Genomic DNA, 19,290 nt, shown 5'->3' with positions numbered 1-19,290 from the left:
CGCGTAAATTGAAATTTCGCCGATTTCCGTCGCGGCGGGCCCTTTAAAATTCAGATATTCGAAATAAATTAGTAAAAATACGATATATTTACGCGTAAAACGAGAATTCGCAGACGTATTCCGTCGCGGCCGGCTCTTTAAATTCAGATATTCGAAATAAATTCGCAAAAATACGATATATTTCCGTGTAAATCGAGAATGCGCGGCCGATTTCCTTCGCTGCCGACCCTTTAAATTCAGATATTTGATGTAAATTCGTAAAAATATTATATATTTCCGCGTAAATCGAATTTTATCCGCAGTTTTTCGTCGCGGCCGGCCTTTTAAGTTCAGATATTTGAAGTAAATTCGTAAAAATATGTCATATTTCGGCGTGAATCGAAATTTTTCGGCCGATTTCCGTCGCGCCGTATTTTTTAACTCGGAGATTCGAAGTAAAGTTAATAAAAATACGATATATTTCCGCGTAAATTGAAATTTCGCCGATTTCCGTCGCGGCGGGCCCTTTAAAATTCAGATATTCGAAATAAATTAGTAAAAATACGATATATTTACGCGTAAATCGAGATTTCGCGGCCGAGTTTCGTCGCGGCCGACCCTTTAAATTCAGATATTTGGTGTAAACTCGTAAAACTACGACATATATCCGCGTAAAACGTATTTTCTCGGCCCTTCAAACTCGGATATTCGAAATAAATTTGACATTACGACATTCCAGTGTAAATCGATTCAGATTTACAAAATAATAATACTTATTAGGACGATGTATAACCACGTAAAAATACATTTTTCGGCGTTTTACCTCCACGGCTGACTTTTAGATTCAGATTTACGAAATATTATGATTTATTTTCGCAAAAATCAACTTTTTTCGAATTACACGAACAAATTTTCGTGCGCGGACAAAAATAAATTTCGAATTACGAATTAACGAATTTCGAATTAAAATAAATTTTGTATGAAAAAATTTTTCTGCGGAATTTTTTTTGGCGAAAATTTCGAATTACGCGTTTTTTCGAATTATCGGGGTTCGAATTAACGGGGTTCTACTGTAATCATTTTAAAAAGCATGAAAGACAATTGCGACATGAAAACATTTTGTAATAATTTAGTGCGCACGCAATGCTATGATTGAGGTTTGAAAAAACTTCATCACATTTGAAGACCTTCAACTCGACGAACAGTGCCATTTTCTCATCCCGTTTCTGCTTTTGATCAAATTATAATCAGCTGTGAAGTATATCAGTCATGTTTTTATGCACATCAGCTTTTCACGAGTTGATGGAAAGCTGAAATAGGCCTAGAATCAGCGCATTTCAAAATTGCTCTCATCATTAATATTCATGCTTCAGGGTGATACGAACTGTAATGTTCTACATGTACAATGGTTTTTGTTATCTCTATAATGTTGTGCTAACTAACTAACTAACCATCACGCCGTTTCGCCGCAGGGGTAGGCAGAGAGGACGGACCGCCAAACAACTCTGTCTTGGCACACACTTGTTGCCTCATTCACATTCATACATCGTCTCATACATACTCTTCTATTATTCTGACTCTTGACATGGCCCGACTCGAGTATCTGATTCACTTGATCGTGCATGTCTTCCTCGGGCGTCCCCGACTTCTACTACCATTCGCATTTGCATCATATATCCTCCTTACACTCCTATCTTCGCTCATTCGCTCTACATGCCCAAACCATCTAAGCGTCCCTTTCTTAATCTTACTCATTACTCTTTCATCAGCCTTGCACTCTTCGCGGATCTCCATATTCCTCACACGATCAAACATGGTTTTACCACACATACGCCTCAGGGATCTCATTTCAACAGCATTTAATCTACTTTCATCCTTTCTTTGCCAGTTCCATGCCTCACTTCCATACATCAAGGTAGGTACCAGCACTCCGTTGTGGACTGCTAACTTCGCTTCTTTGGACAATTTTTTGTTAGCGCCAACGGCGTTCAGTCCTCCATTAACGGAATTACCTGCATTTACCCTTCTTTCAATATCTCTGTCAGCCTTCCCATCTCTCGTAAACATACTTCCTAAATACACAAACTCATCCACCTGCTCCAAGTATTCCCCATTCACAATTATATTGCACACTGTTTTCGTACTCTCTCTTTCAAACACCATTACTTTAGACTTACTTACATTCATCATTAACTCATTCTTCATGCATACTTCGTTCATCCTAGACACGAGAGACTGTAGATCATCTATACTATTAGCAATCAGCACCGCATCATCAGCATACAACAGGCAACATACTTTCAAATTATTCAAATTCGCGCCCAATCCCACCTCTTTCAATTCTTGCATACTTACAATTATCCATGTATAGATTGAATAACCACGGTGACATTACGCAGCCTTGTTTAACACCTTTTGTGATATCAAACCACCCCGTAAAACCACCGTTTACCCTAACACATGCAACGCTTCCCTCATAAAGAGACGCAATTGCCTGAGTCAGTTTTGTATTCACTCCATACTTGGACAACACCTTCCATAGCTTTTTCCTGTCGACTCGGTTGTATGCTTTTTATTAATGTTGTGCTATCCTCTTGTTTCAGTGCGTACGCATCGGGCCCGAGCTACGCGGCCGCCCCGGCAGCCGTGCAGTTCACCACCCCGGCCCCCGCCTCGTACGCGGCTCACGTACCCACGTACGCACCCCCCCAACAGGCACCCCCCGCACACCACGCCCATCAGGGATACGCGCTGGAAGTTGCACCCGCACAGCATTACGGGTGATTTCAATACTTCTACACTCAATTCTGTTTTATGGTGGAAGTTGTATGGTGGAAGTGACTCTGTTATCATTTGGTTATCGGAGATTTAATGAAATCTGCTATGCAATCTAAGATTTGCAAGGCCTTTCTTCCACAGGGATACATACGCAAGTGTTGTCTGATACTCGACTATTCAAGTATCTTGGCGATTACTGCCGTACATCTGCGCGGAGGTTCGTGCACAGGTACACATTGCTGACATTTTGTAAACTCGTTGGTGACGCACGTCTCCTGCGACCAGCTGTTCAAAGTCGTTACCACTCACGTTGTCGAGACTTCGAACCTGAGTTATTAATAAATTTTTATTGTAGCATTTTACTGATTGAATTATCATGCTTTCAGTAGCCAGTACGCCGTGGCCGAGCCCCAGGTGTACCAGGAGCACCAGGGCTACGGGGCAGTGAACCCCGCACAGGTGACCGGCTACGAGCAGGCGGGAGCACCCCAGTACGCCCCGCCGCCCACCGTGCAGTACGGACAGCCGCCTATCTATCACCAGCCACCGCCGCAGGCCGCTTATCCCGCATATGGTATGAGAACTGAGTCATTTAATAAGAATATAAATACGTAATCCTCATCATGACGCTAAATCCCACGATGGGATTAAATTAATTAATGTTCTCCACTGGCTGCGGTCCCTCGCAACTCTCCAGTCATCCAATATAACACCAAATATTTCAAGCTCCTATTATTACCTGTATTGGTTGTTATAATTCTTACACTACTATCGTTTGAGATAATCAATATCAATAAACAGTAGAACCTCATTAATTCCAAATACACGGACATCAAAAATCAAATTTCGAATCAAAGAATTCCCTCCTAATTCGAAAATTTATATATAAAAATAAAAACGAAGCCGAAAATTGAGTTTATTGGCCGCCCCTTAAAATTTAGGTAGTATCTTTTGAGTAAATTCGTAATAATACAAATTATTCCCGTGTTAATTGAATTTTCGCATCCAATAACCACTGCCGTCGGCCCTTCAATTTCAGTTATTCAAAGTAAATTCGTAAAAATACCACACATTTCTGCATAAATCAAATTTTCGTGGCCGATTAACGTAGCGGCCGGCCCTTTGAATTCATATATCCAATTCGTAAAACTACGATGTCTTTCTGCATAAATCGAGATTTCGCAGCCGATTTATATCGAACCCGGCCTTTTAAACTCGTATATTTGAAATAAATTCGTAAAAACACAATATATTTACGCGTAAATCGCAATTTTGCGGCCGATTTCTGTCGCGGCCGATTTTTTAAGTTTGGTGTAAATTTCGTAGAAATACAACATATTTACGTGTAAAACTAATTTCCTCGACCCTTCGAACTCAGATATTAAATTTTGTAAAAATTCTATATATTTCCGCATAAATCGAAATTTCGCAGCCTATTATTTCCCTCGCGACCGATCCTTTAAGTTCAGATATTTTGTGTAAATTCGTAAAAAATACGATATATTTCCTGACAAAACGAATTTTCTTGGCCCTTCAAACTCGGATATTCGATAAATATGACATTCCATTGTAAATTGATTCAGATTTTCAAAATAGTAATACTATGTATGTAAAACAATTTTTACATTTTTCGGCTTTTTACTGCCACCGCTGTCCTGTAGATTCAGATTTACGAAATTTTATGATTTATTTTCACAAAAATCGAATTTTTTCAAATTACACGAACATAATTATGTGCGCGGACAAAAATGAAATACGAATTAACTAATTTCGAATTTAAAAATCATTTTGTATGAAAAAATTTTTCTGTGGATATTTTAAAGGCAAAAATTTCGAATTACGCGTTTTTTCGAATTAACGGGGTTCGAATTAACAGGGTTCTAATGTAGTAGAACCTCGTTAATTCGAAATCCAGCGGACATCAAAAATCAAATTTCGAATTAACGAATTCCCACGTAATTCGAAATTTTATGAAAAAAAAAAACAAAAAAAATACGCCGAAAATCGATTTTCTCGGCCGCCTCTTCAAATCCGGGTGGTATTTTAGTAGTAAATTCGTATTAATACCAATTATTTCTTTATTTTCGCGGTCGATTACCGTAGCGGGCGGCCCTTTAAATTCAGATATTCGCAATAAATTCGTAAAAATGCTATATATTTACGCGTAAATCGAGATTTTGCTGCTGATTTCGGTCGCGGCCTACCCTTTAAATTGAGATATTCGTAAAAATACGATATATTTCCACGTAAATCGAGATTTCGCGGTAATTTTCCGTCGCGGCCGGCCCTTTATTTCAAATATCTGAATTTGAATTCGTAAAAATACGACATATTTCCGCGTAAAACGAGGATTCGCGGCCGTATTCCGTCGCGGCCGGCTCTTCAAATTCAGATATTCGAAATAAATTCACAAAAATGCTATATATTTACGCGTAAATCGAGATTTCGCTGCCGATTTCGGTCGCGGCCTGCCCTTTAAATTGAGATATTCGTAAAAATACGATATATTTCCGCGTAAATCGAGATTTCGCGGCAATTTTCTGTCGCGGCCAGCCCTTTATTTCAAATATCTGAATTTGAATTCGTAAAAAAATGATATATTTCCGCGTAAATTGAAATTTCGCGCCCGCTTTCCGTCGCGGTGATGAAATACGATATATTTACGCGTAAATCGAAATTACGAGGCCGAGTTTCGTTGCGGCCGACCCTTTAAATTCAGATATTTGGCGTAAACTCGTAAAACTACGACATATATCCGCGTAAAATGTATTTTCTCGGCCCTTTAAACTCGGATATTCGAAATAAATTTGAAAAAATATGACATTGCAGTGTAAATCGATTCAGATTTACAAAATAATAATACTAATCAGGACGATGTATAACCACGTAAAAATACATTTTTCGGCGTTTTACCGCCACGGCTGACTTTTAGATTCAGATTTACGAAATATTACGATTTATTTTCGCAAAAATCAAATTTTTTCGAATTACACGAACAAATTTTCGTGCGCGGACAAAAATAAATTTCGAATTACGAATTAACGAATTTCGAATTAAAAAAAATTTTGTATGAAAAAATTTTTCAGCGGAAATTTTTTTTGCGAAAATTTCGAATTACGCGTTTTTTCGAATTATCGGGGTTCGAATTAACGGGGTTCTACTGTATAGGTATTATAAAAGTAAGTGTACAATGTGCGTGCCGCTAAAACTCGGTTACTAGTCCCGCTACACATCAAGGGAGTAATATGGTGTGGTAGCTCTCTATCCCCCTTCCATGAAGAAGGTTCCTGTTTTTACCTGAAGGGAGTGCTTTTGAAGATTTCTAGAACAGTCTAGAACATTTGAGAATATTTGAGTGTATTCGAGAGCATCGCACAACATCCCATAACATTCTGGAATGTTCTGAAATAGTCTGGAATCTTCGGGAACATCCCGGAACATCCCAGATCATAATGACCTAAAAATGGGATCACAGGCCGTTTCCTAATTGATCGTGACAATACATTGGTATCTCTAAATAGAATAAAACAAAGTCACTATCCGCGTCTCTGTTTGTGCGCTTACTTCTTCTAAACTATGATTTTCACTATCATTCAGAGAATTTCTTCCGGAAGGTTTATATATATAATACATGGATATTATATTTACTGAAAGTAGAGAAAAGCTGAGCAACGCCAGGTACGCGTCAGCTAGTAACAGAATAAACGGCATTAGGCTTATAACGTCTTTTTTCCACACAATGCTTCAATTGTTGATGTTAGACATACGTTTGGTGTGCCTCCCAGTTTACAATGGTGCCGATTGGATCATCAAGGCTAGTTCTTCATGGAACCTTTTTATTTTGTATGTACCGTACCAGACTCTCAACTGCTTCCAACCTTCTAGAACCAGTGAAACTATAACATCACCAATTGGGGTATGTTGTGAGACTGAAGGTAGTGGGGAAGGGAAGGAGATGGGGAAGTACCTGCCTTTTCAGATTTGGTCACCAAACATGGCCAAAGCCATTTCAGGCAACATTTCAATTCTGAATGGCGGTCTTACACCAGGGCGATACTGAGAATATATTGCATTCTGGAACATGTTTCTAATATACTATATACAGTAGAACCCGTTAATTCGAACCCCGATAATTCGAAAAAACGCGTAATTCGAAATTTTCGCCAAAAAAATTTCCGCAGAAAATTTTTTTCATACAAAATGGTTTTTTAATTCAAAATTCGTTAATTCGTAATTCGAAATTTATTTTTGTCCACGCACGAAAATTTGGTGGTGTAATTCGAAAAAAATTGATTTTTGCGAAAATAAATCATAATATTTCGTAAATCTGAATCTAAAAGTAAGCTGTGGCGGTAAAACGCCGAAAAATGTATTTTTACGTGGTTATACATCGTCCTAATTAGTATTATTATTTTGTAAATCTGAATCGATTTACACTGGAATGTCGTATTTTTTAAAATTTATTTCGAATATCCGAGTTTGAAGGGCTGAGAAAATACGTTTTACACGGAAATATGTCGTAGTTTTACGTGTTTACTCCAAATATCTGAATTTAAAGGGTCGGCCGTGGCGAAACTCTGCCGCGAAATTTCGATTTATGCGTAAATGTATCATATATTTACGAATTTATTTCGAATATTTGAATTTCAAATGGCCCGCCGCGACAGTAATCGGCCGCGAAATCTCGATTTATGCGTAAATATTTCGTATTTTTACGAATTTATTTCGAATATCTGAATTTAAAGGGCCGGCCGCTACGGTAATCTCCTGCGAAAATAAAAGAATAATTGGTATTAATACGAATTTACTCATAAAATACCACCCGGATTCGAAGAGGCGGCCGAGAAAATCGATTTTTGCCGTTTTTTTTTTTTTTTTTCATAAAATTTCGAATTACTTGACGATTTTTGATGTCCCGTCGATTTCGAATTAACGAGGTTCTACTGCATTATTTTAAATGAATATTTTGTTAACCTTTTGAACGCTTTAATTTGCTCTGTTTTATCTATACCCGTACGCGGTACATATTTTCAAATACCTATGCACGCAATTAAATGTCAAATTATAGCATTCTGGCATGATTTATTGGACTATATAGACAGAACAGATTATTCTCCACAATATGAAAACAAATCCTCGTGTGTCAACACTCTTAGATGTTTATAAAAACAAAAACATAAAATTTCATACAATGACGTATCGTATCTTTTGAATGTGGTACCGCCATTCACTCGGCGTGTGTGTACTTAGGCCAGTGCGTTGATAGACACAAGTGGGACACCATGATCACTTATCATTTTTAGTTATGAAAAGTTATGAATGACATACTAGTACTAACGCCATCCGTTGACAAAAATGTAAACTAAAGGACTAAAAGGCGCGAAGAGGCGCACTTGATTATCGATCTTTTTTTTATGAAATACAATTTTATTTTTGAGAAATTCTTGTAGATGTCAGCATCGTGATAGTTCTACGAATGTCCAAGTGAGCAAGAAATACATTTGTGACGAAAGAGCGCTGGAATATCGGCCGTCAAAGTTTCCGTATCAACTGTTGATACAGCCGCGTGTGAGTATAGACTTTTTGCCGTAACAACAGTTGATACGGCCGCGTGCAAAGAGTTAAATAACAAAAATTAATTTTAAAAAAATTACTTGCACAGGCCGGGATTTGAACCCGCGACCTCCATTGAATTGCCAGTAGGACAAACTGAATAACAGCATTCCTGTTCCAAATCTGTGTGATTCTTTTCCGTCCTTAGCTATAGAGCATTCTTGCTATTTGTATAGGTAGGCAGTTAGTTGTTTATTATTTCAGTGCCTGCGGACTCCGTGGAGTATTCCCAGCTTAAGAGACTCATTAACCTTGGTTACAACGGAGCCCCATGTTTGCCATTTTGATATGGACAGCTTTTATAAGCCTTCAAGCCACTTTAATCATATAGTGCATTTCAGAAATTAGTATGTTCCCTTTTTTCTTCCAGACACAACGGGATATGCCGCCACGGTTGGCTATACGGGCGCAGGCGAAGCCCCCTCGTATTACTGAAAACCTCCCCCCCTCCTCGCACACTATGGTGAGTTTCTCTACTGTCAGTTATCAGATATCAGGTTCGGTGTATCTAGCCAGCCTGTCTACATCCAAACACAACAAACCCATAGGCTGTGTGGTGCCATCAAATGAATAATTAATCTCGAAATTTGCCATCTATACATTCCAATTGAAACCGGCTACATTTAAAAAAAAACCACATCTTATTTGTAGGTCTCACTATGTACCACATCTAGCTCTTTACAGAAAGACTACGTTTGTATCTAACTTGTGTAAGGTGTGACCTGTCTCACTATATTACAGCTGCGTCACAGAAAAGTAATTCTGCTGGAATGATCTACTACTGTCATAGAATTTAAAAGATTACGAATCTTTATTTTAAATTAATTGATTTTTTTTACTGTTGCTGCAGCATTGCTGTCATTTGATAAAATTGCATTGTAGGTTGGCAGATCTTGATTTTAAATGTTCATTCGTACCACTTTTGTGGGGGACAATAAACTAATCTGAATTTTATAAGCTTACATCAACCAAATACATAGTTAATTCTACTCTTATCCACAAGGATCTTTTTTTGTTTTCTGTATGTTTTTAGTTATAAAGTGAAGTTTAGTACATAATTATCAAAACATTTTGATAAAATTGTAGATTTCCTTAGTAATTTTATATTATGTTAATTTAAAAAAAAAACTTTCAAAGTTTAGTTATTTTGAATAGTGGATTAAAATCAAAGATACTATTATGTAGTTTTAAATCAGGACTTATCATAAAACTAATACAATTTGAGAATATATCTTCAGTTTGTTGCCAAGCCACCGAAGTAACTTTTTTTCTAGATGCTTGTTGACCTTATTAAAATTAATTTTTCCTGACATTATTTTATTTGTGAGATGTCAAAGATTTACTTTAAACATGACCAACATTTATCTATTAGTTAAAAATGATTAAGTGCTTTTACACTTACCCTGTATTATTTCTTCTCAATCATTACGAAATTCGTTAAGAAATATGTACAATACTTGTTGTTTATTCCCCAAACTACATTAACATAGGATAATCTCTCTTATGTATGTTTTTTGTCAATTAGATATGTAAATTATTATGGCATTTTAAGAATAATGCCTCTATATCCCACCTGTGATGGACCTGACGAAAATATTATAAAATAAGCCTATATTCCTCACTAACTTTAGCAAACACAACCTCGAATAAAAGCAATGGACACAATTAACTATTTCCTTTTAAAATAAGCATTAGAGTTTAAATAAATACTATCAAAAGTACTAAATCAGTATATATTTAGTATATTAATATATTTCTTTTTCATTTCAACATATTTGACTTATTTGCTGACTACATTTTAATGTAAATTTTCTATTCTCTTTGTATAGACTTTGAATAATTATTCTTATTTGAGATAGAGTGCAGTTCTTTTGTAACATCTCCTTAGATGAAGTAAAATGGAGAGGAACAAATTCAGTGCCCAATTTACAAAATGAGTTTCTGAAATTTCAAATAAGAATGTTTTGACCAGCTGATAATAACCATTTGTTGTATGCTTCAGAAAAAATATGTACAATAGTGTTATGAAAAATAAGGTTAAATTGATGTTTATTTCACCGCTGTAGACTTGTTACTTGCTCAGAAGATGTTGCTAGTTATTTCCATATATGTTTATTGTTTTAAGATACATGTAAACCCATCAACTGTGAAGTAAAATGAAGTACACGCATTGTAATTGTCTTGAATAAAGAAACATCTTTCAGTGTCCAAATGTGTTTTTTATATAACTCTGTGTGACAACCAGTATATTGTACAAATAATATCTCAAATAAAAGAACCCATGCCATGAATTGATTGAGAATTATCTGAGAGAAACTACCAGAAACTGAAAATACAAACCCATTACCAGTCTTTTTTAATGTTCTTTAAACATTTTGGACCTTTGTCATTGTAATTATTATATTTAGTAGATCATTATCTTTAATTTTATTTTTAAAGAACACACTTCCTTGTATGTAATGGATACAGCAGTGATTCATTGTTTTTTCAATAACTATGATTTTAATATTATAGAATTTTCTGATTTGACTGTTGCATAATTTTTTCTCCTTTGAGTATTGAGTTGCGGATATATTTATCAATTTATCAGAACCACGTCAGCCGTAATATCATTTATTTTATTTATACTGGTAATGGGTTCATTTTATTCCCAAAGAAGAGAGAAATATGGAAAATGCTACTATGTGGCGGAAGGAATGTTTATTCCAGATAAATCATAGATTTTTGTAAAGGTTTTTCCGTGTTTAAAGAAAATCCTTTCATATGTTAATTTAATAACAATTAAAATTATTTTTAACACTTTCTAATCATAAAAACTGCCTTTCAAAATTTAAACTGACATATCAAGTACCACGTTAACCATTCTTTGACCCTATTTATTCATATTGACTTTTAAAGTTGACAGAAACACATTTGACCGACATTGAAACCGAAAGTTAATTTTTGTGTGATTTTATAGAAATAGAAAAGTTTTGTTTTCTTTCTAAATTGAATAAAGTCGAAATAATGTTCGTAATTAGTAACATAAATAAATATATTTTAATGCTTACTTATTTATAAGCATAACTTCCAAAAGAAAAATATTTCCTAAATGTTTCGTGATTTTTAATAAATTAAAAAATCATGTTACCAAAAGGAATTAAATATTTATATAAGGAATTAATTTAATATTTTAATTAAACTTAGAAGATATAAAAGGAACGCGGTTTCAATTTATGAAATGTTAATGCACATAATGGTAGAATCCTTTTGTTCATAAATTTAATAAAATGTACCTGTCTACGTGACTGACTACTTTAGAAGGTTTTTTTTACCTATCTTAAGGCTTATTGGTGATGACATTCAGAAATACATATATTCTATGTAGATATATTGTTAAGTTACTAGTGTTTACATTAGAGTTATTGTTTTCTGTCAAAACGGTGACAATATTTAGTGAAAATCACAAATCTAATAGATCTTACATCAAGTTAATAACATAAAAAAATAATTATTTTCAACATGAAAATACCTCGTCACAAAATACACTCCTTCAGAGGATTTTATTTTAGTGAAAATTATACATATTGTCAAATCTAATTGCTTAGCAAGAATTTAATAATATTATAATATTTGATATAAAAACGAGCTATATTTAAAAAAATCTTTTTTTAGTTTTCAGATGAAAAATAATAATCGAGAAAACTTTGTTATATTTTATCTTCACAAAATAATGCTAAATAATAATAGAAATTTATCCTATTTGTACAAATTATGGGGAAATATTTCAATATTATTTTATTTGTAAATGATAAAAAAATATCTACATATTTGCTATACATTTAAATGTATAGAAAAAGGTCACTCAATAATCATTTATTGACATGGACCTAAAAAGCCCTGGACCCATTGGTGCGATTTTGTATGAGAGACATTGAAGCCAAATCTAGGGTGAGGGGAATTTGCCTGGCACCCATCTTGTATGACGAACTTTTGAAATGATTTGTATGCCAAGTGGAATATAATGAACTAGTTTAATTTTATTTTTGTATTGATAATGCAATTATAATGGTTTATGATGTATTTGTTGAGACAGGGAATGGGATATGTCATTAAAAAATTTAAGTAGGTTTTGCCATTTTTCATAAATCTTCACGCTCACCCCGCGGCTTCAAATTTTTCTGGAATAGTTCCGTCCAGGGTTTATTAGGTCCATGTTTATTGATGGGTACCAAGTTACACATATTTTTCATGCCATGCCAACACTTGAGACATGAAGTTTGTCACAAAGATGGCTGCAGCCATTTTGTCATTTAACTTCATGATTCACATCCAAAACTTGTGTTATTTCTTGGAAAACTGCTGTTGAAGCCCAAAACTGAAAGTTGGTGAATAAAGAATCTATTAAAATGCCTTCATCAAGAATTACACTGATGTGTTTGGGTTTTCTGAGTAAGAAATGGTCTTGCGATCTCCAACTTTTGGCTTGGCAGCGTCTGGCGTAATGTGGCTTGGAGAACCTTGTTGAGCTGTAAAAGTTTCTCCAAGATAACAAACAATTGATGACGAAAGATCGACAAAGGACTTACAGAATATGGTAAATGGTAAAACACTCTATGTATATAATATCAATGTCTCATATCAGACATAAAAATAATTTCCTGCCCTTTTGTCCTAAGATTATTTTTTTATTCTATGAAAAATATCTTTTGACTACAGCAATGAGATATTAATTACAGGTAAATTGGTATTTTAATATTTCATTCAAAGTAACACAAGAATTCAGAAATTGGGAATGTTTTCAATATGTTATATAATATGCCAAAAATCGCTCCACTGGTTTTGCATTTGAATAAAACAAACCTCAATGCGTTAATAATATAAATTAATGATAATGATTATTATTTATTGCAATAAGCTGCAGCATTTTTAGATTTGACTTGGAAAAATGTCCTAGTAACAATTGAGACATGTGTTACTCCATTAAATTTTAAGTTTTCTTTATAAAACAGATTAACTGTTAATACAATTTGAGTTTAATCTTTATAAAACAGATTAACTGGGTAAAACAGTTTGAGTTTAATCTTTATAAAACAGATTAACTGGTTAATTCAATTTGAGTTTAATCTTTATAAAACAGATTAACTGTTAATACAATTTGAGTTTACTCTTCATAAAACAGATTAACTGGTTAAAACAGTTTGAGTTTCATCTTTATAAAACAGATTAACTGGTTAGTACAATTTGAGTTTAATCTTTATAAAACAGATTAACTGGTTAGTACAATTTGAGTTTAATCTTTATAAAACAGATTAACTGGTTAAAACAGTTTGAGTTTTATTTTTATAAAACAGATTAACTGGTTAATACAATTTGAGTTTAATCTTTATAAAACGGATTAACTGTTAATACAATTGGAGTTTAATCTTTATAAAACAGATTAACTGGTTAATACAATTTGAGTTTAATCTTTATAAAACGGATTAACTGTTAATACAATTGGAGTTTAATCTTTATAAAACAGATTAACTGGTTAATACAATTTGAGTTTAATCTTTATAAAACAGATTAACTGGTTAAAACAGTTTGAGTTTAATCTTTATAAAACAGATTAACTGGTTAGTACAATTTGAGTTTAATCTTTTACAGATGATAGATTTGGTGCTGCCTACGATATTTTTTTAATATATGCTGTATTAGTTTCAATTTGCACTCTTAAAGCATCCTTCAGGTGTTTTTGAATAAAAATGACGCTGCATAGACGATTACATATTATGAAAACAGATTGGCTTTCAATTTGGAAAATCCTAGAAGACGATATTTTTTCGCAAAGCTAGTGAAAAGTTGCTACCTAATTGCAAATTCCAGAATTACGCGATACCAGATTAAATCAATAAATTAAACAAACTGTTTTTTATAAAAATACAATCCGTGAGATATTAATTGTTTTCCACACTTACAGTTTGCTTTACCTTTGTATAAAACTTTTATTTTATTTATGTGTTTAGTTTGGTATCTCAGATTTATGAATTTTCAGTTAGCTACTTTTCACATCAAACCGGAGTATAAGTTGGAGTTTTCCGCTTTGCAAAAAAATCCAAAAAATAATTGGAATGTTTCTGAATGTACCCGAAAACTAAAAACTGTTTACGAAAGTTGAAGAAATACTCTTTCAAATTTTATTATTAGAAGTAAACGTAATTTTTGAGATAGTAAATTTTTAATACAAACAAAAATGTTTTAAAAATGGCTCATCAACGGAAAAAAAGAAATACACTTTTATTAGACAAATGTACTATAAACATTGTCATAACCTCACTTTTTTGTTGTTTCATATAAAAATAACTCTTAAAAAATTTGCAAAGTTTCATAAATTTTTCTCAAAATTGTGGTCGGAAACTTTGATTTCATATAGGTGTACATTTTAATTCTTCTGTGGTTAACTGCTAGATTTGAATATAAAGCGTAGTGTTTTCTCTTTCTAACACCGTTTAGATGATATTTCACAACATGAGAGTAAGGAGACACAACGATTTCTATGAGACCTATATGAGATCTATATGACCTATATGGGACCTATATGACCTCTACATGAGCTAATCCCAAAAGGGAAGAAATTAGACTGAAGGATTAAATGATAAATAATATTCACCAAAAAGCATTAAAAAACATGCTCACTATATTTGCGCTATACTATTCAAGCAAATTAATAATTTCATCGATTCAAAGTTATATAATTAGTATGTCTTCTAATCATTGTCTCCAAAAAAAGATTTATCAATACATGATCTTAATTTGTGCATTTACTTTCAGTTCAATTTTTATTTTGAGAATCTTGAATTTTAAATAGAAATATATTCTTATGTGAAGAATAATTACATTACCTTGTTGACTTCTTTTTAACTTTTTTTTAAGTTAAGAAGAAATTATCAAAACTTAAATTAAACACAACCGTGTTTTATCCTTATTTATTTTTATTTATATGATTAAAAATTATCATTACATTTCATGGGATAATCATTAATTAAGTCAAATAAAATTCCGTCTTAGGCGAATTAATGAAAATAGTCAAACTAATAATATTTTTTTAAAAGTAATAATTATTATCCTGGAACAGCTATATAAATTGAAAAATCTTCTGAGAAAAAATACAATATTTGGTAGAGCACCTGACTGGCTATCAGAAAACTGCGGGTTCAATTCCCGTCGGCGCAATGTATTTTTTCGGAAGATTGTTTTTCAATTTATATAGGTGTTTCAGGCTAGTAATTATTGCTTAAAAATAATATGCCATCCTTTGTGCTATGCATAAAAAAACTTGTCTTTTAAACATTAGTTTACCATTAAAAATAATTATATATTTTGTTGGCCTTTGTTGAAGAGTCCAACGAGTTTTGATTGTAAGAATATCCTCATTTTTTATCTATGAATATATTCCTGTTGAATTTAAAATTATTTTTGTTAGGCGTATAAAGTTTAAATGATAGTATTATTTTTAAATTATGCCCAACTAAAACCCAAATAAAAGTTTCCAAGTCGATTTTAACAAAATCATTTACGCAGGCTGCAAATTATGTAATATTCTTTATCCTCTTTGGATTACTATAATAATTTTAAAAATGTCTTATGATATGGCCTTACCATGTAAGTGTTTAAAAATAATGTATGTTTTTCGACTTTCAGACTAAAACTCTGTGATACTTCTTAAAAAATGGATTCAGAATGGCACTGTTATTAATTTTTACGGAAGATTTTCGTAAACAAAAAAAGGAATGGAAAATATAAATATACAGAATACTATTTGTATTTTTGAATGGAAAAGGTAAGTTAAAATAAGCACAGATGTTAGACATATATAATATTATGATGTTAAAAGAATCTCTGTTATAAGGGTTTTTAAAGAATGTAACGAAATTATCTCTAAAAATAGTAAAACAAAATCGCTAACCGCAACTGTCTGTTGTTGCTCTACGTTCTTCTAAACTATGCAATGGATTTTGATAGAGTTTTCACAATCATCTAGAGAATTTCTTTCGGAAGGTTTATATACAGGGTGTATCGGCACGTACCCGACAAACTTTAACCAGCTTTTGCTTAGCACATTTGGAGTAAAAAATGTTATTGGCACTTTGCTGTCCGGTAACATTTTTTTCCATTTTGGGGTCTACTACTACAATATGTATTCGTAATATAGGTTACAAATTAGATAATTTTAAATTTTTTATGCGCAGGTTAAATAATTTCTTACTTGGGAACCATAGTGTGGGTTTTACCTAAAATTCACATTTAAATAATAAAGTTGATCATAAAAAAATTGGTAAAAACAAATAATTAAAGGTAAGTACAAACTGGGCCACGTACACAATATACGCAACTCATTAAGATATCTGGACAAATTTCAATCCTTACATTTTCTATGAAAATAGATTCTTCAGAAACACAATTGCAATTCAATTCAATTCAGTTTATTATTTTTAAAAACATTACAAAATTGTTAATTTAAATGAGTTTTTAAAATAAATTTGGTAATAAGAATTCTTAGATTAATATAAACAGTGTTTATATCAACTATACCAGTAATAATAGAGCTTGCCTTTTAAAGGCAGCTTCATTGATGCTAAAAATGTCGATATCCGAATTGATTCTGTTCAACAGCAAGATTGCTCTCCCCACAGGCATAACCATTGGCAAGTTAGTTTTGCAGGCCGGGAGAATAGTCTAATGCAATCCTACACTTCCAACCCAACGCCGATCTGCGCTTTCCAGATCGGCGTTGGGTTGGAAAGAAAGATGGTGTTGGTGGAAGGCCTTCCAACGAGTTGATTTGACCTTTAAGGTTATGTTTGTTTAGGCTTTTACTGACGTTTTTCTAGTTTTGTTATTAAAATGGAATACAACAACTGATAGATTTAGTAAGATGTGGGATATATACAACTGATAGATTTAGTAACATGTTACAAAGTCTTAAAACATAAAATCAATTGAATATCTGACGTTATCTGGCATTGCTTGCTTTATAATAAAGGTACATGAGAATCCCATAATAATTTGTTTACAAAATCGAATATTTAATTAGATACTTTTATAAATGTCTATAATTAACAGAAAAGTCTCGCAACGGACTGCACTGCAAAACGTTACCTTAGTTTAGCGAACTTTACTTTTCTGCACAGGGCCTGGTTATTCAATGTGCACTTGACGGTGGTCAAAATACAACTACTCAAATTGTGGTTAGTTCAAGAAATGCTGGAACCCTCCCTTGGCCAAAATGATATGTGGTTTTCCTCTAACTCATCGAAATTTACTCAAATTTTGCATTAGGGCATGTCTATTCTTTTCTTGGTCTGTGATTCCAAGTAATTTTATTTGTAAGGATTTACCTATTATTTGAACCTTTCATTTATTTGCAGACGAAGCACAACAACCAAACTTCTCTCCTTGTGTCCTGAATGAAAGGACCATTACAGAAAAAAAAAACACCACATATTCATCCATTGGATTCTTACTTTCAGCATTAAATGAAAAAAAAATCAAAAGAAGAACTGTCATAATGGATTATTTCAGATTTTAGACAAATTAGAATCTGTATTGTTGTGAATCTTTCCCCTCCTCTCATTGTTTATACTCTTTGATTTTGTCTTGTTTTATATGCGCGTCTAACAGTATTCCAAATTTGACTCCTTTCCTCTATAAAGTAATATTTATGTTATGACACGGTGATGTTTTGTTGTTGACATTTCAAACTATCACCAATATCATCATACAAATGTCAAAAACATCAGGAACATAGACAATATTCACAGGGCTGCTAATATAATTATCTCTTCAACCTTTCGACTTTAATACGTTTAAATGGAACATTCAACAAATTTCGTTGGTAATTTGACGTTAGTAGATGGCGAATTGAGCCCCTGAAGGCAAATAAATACTTTTTGATGGACATACACAATATTTTTAAAACTATGTACAAAAATATATTTCATGTGATATAAGCAATATTTTATTGAATTCTGTGATTTATTTTTGATATTTGTGTACATTCTGATTTTGTTTTGAATACTGTTCTCCCAAATTGAATAAAGCTGTGATATTTTTGAGTTTTTATAAATAATAAATTATTTAAATGTATTCTGTAATTATTATTTTTTCTCCTCTATACATACAAAAATCAAAAGTCAAAACAAATACATACTGAAAACAAAATGACTAAGGTAAGTAAAAAAGAACCTATATTGGCTTTTTGGAATAAGTATAGATATTTATACATACCTAGAAGAGTGAGAAGGAACCAACGTAAAAATGAAATTTATGATATAAATTTCTTCAATTAAACCTGCTGCACAGATAAGTATGTTGCAGTTAGCATACATTATTATAAAAACATTTACGTTGATCAAGCAGATTCAAACCCATTACGTAAGATAAGTTTGGTAGGACATTATAAAACTATGATTTCAAAAGCAATATTATTTTTGTATTGGAGATCCAAGTGTCAAATTAATTTTTTTCGGTAGTTTCTGTGCCGTGTTTCTTGATAATTCTGCATGCGGATTTGATAAATGCCTCAATACAGGAATCTGCTTTATCTACAAAAACTACAATCATTGTTATTGTTTTCTCTTTCAGTCAACAGATGTTCGATAATTCTACTGGGATATTAGGGGCAGGTATATTATTTACTTCAGATATAAAAGGCTCAAACTAATCTTTGTAAACAATATTGGTGACAGGAGTAGGTATTGTTTTATTAACTGACCGTCACGCTGTTTCCACAGGAGTATGGCGGGAGGATGAACCACCAAACAACTCGGTCTTAGCACACACTCCTTGCTTCATTCACTTTCATACGTGCATCGTCTTATACATACTCTATTATTCTAGCTCTACATTGCCCGACTGAAGTATTTTTTTCACTTGGTCATGCTATGTCTTCCTCAAGCG

At 33.0% G+C, this 19,290-nt stretch overlaps 1 protein-coding gene across 4 annotated transcripts in view; it reads left to right on the top strand.

The window, feature by feature from the left end:
- The window catches only part of LOC149411023 (uncharacterized), a 28,380-nt gene extending 10,196 nt beyond the window's left edge, over positions 1 to 18,184 (top strand). For 2 of the 4 annotated variants that reach the window (XM_089647225.1, XM_089647222.1), the window contains exons 9-13: positions 2,583 to 2,759; positions 3,144 to 3,331; positions 8,741 to 8,833; positions 16,033 to 16,171; positions 17,760 to 18,184. In XM_089647225.1, coding sequence (XP_089503351.1) covers positions 2,583 to 2,759; positions 3,144 to 3,331; positions 8,741 to 8,805 — 430 coding nt within the window. In that variant the 3' untranslated portion in view covers positions 8,806 to 8,833; positions 16,033 to 16,171; positions 17,760 to 18,184. Of the gene's footprint in view, positions 1 to 2,582; positions 2,760 to 3,143; positions 3,332 to 8,740; positions 10,583 to 16,032; positions 16,172 to 17,759 lie in introns of those variants that run through there. The other 2 variants (XM_089647224.1, XM_089647223.1) reach the window with 2 other exon arrangements.
- Positions 18,185 to 19,290: the final 1,106 nt, after the last annotated feature.

This window comes from Hesperophylax consimilis, chromosome 26 (genome assembly GCF_061612785.1).
Source record: "Hesperophylax consimilis isolate HC1 chromosome 26, BYU_Hcon_1.0, whole genome shotgun sequence".
NCBI classification, from domain to species: domain Eukaryota; kingdom Metazoa; phylum Arthropoda; class Insecta; order Trichoptera; family Limnephilidae; genus Hesperophylax; species Hesperophylax consimilis.
This window is presented reverse-complemented; position numbering and strand designations above follow the sequence as displayed.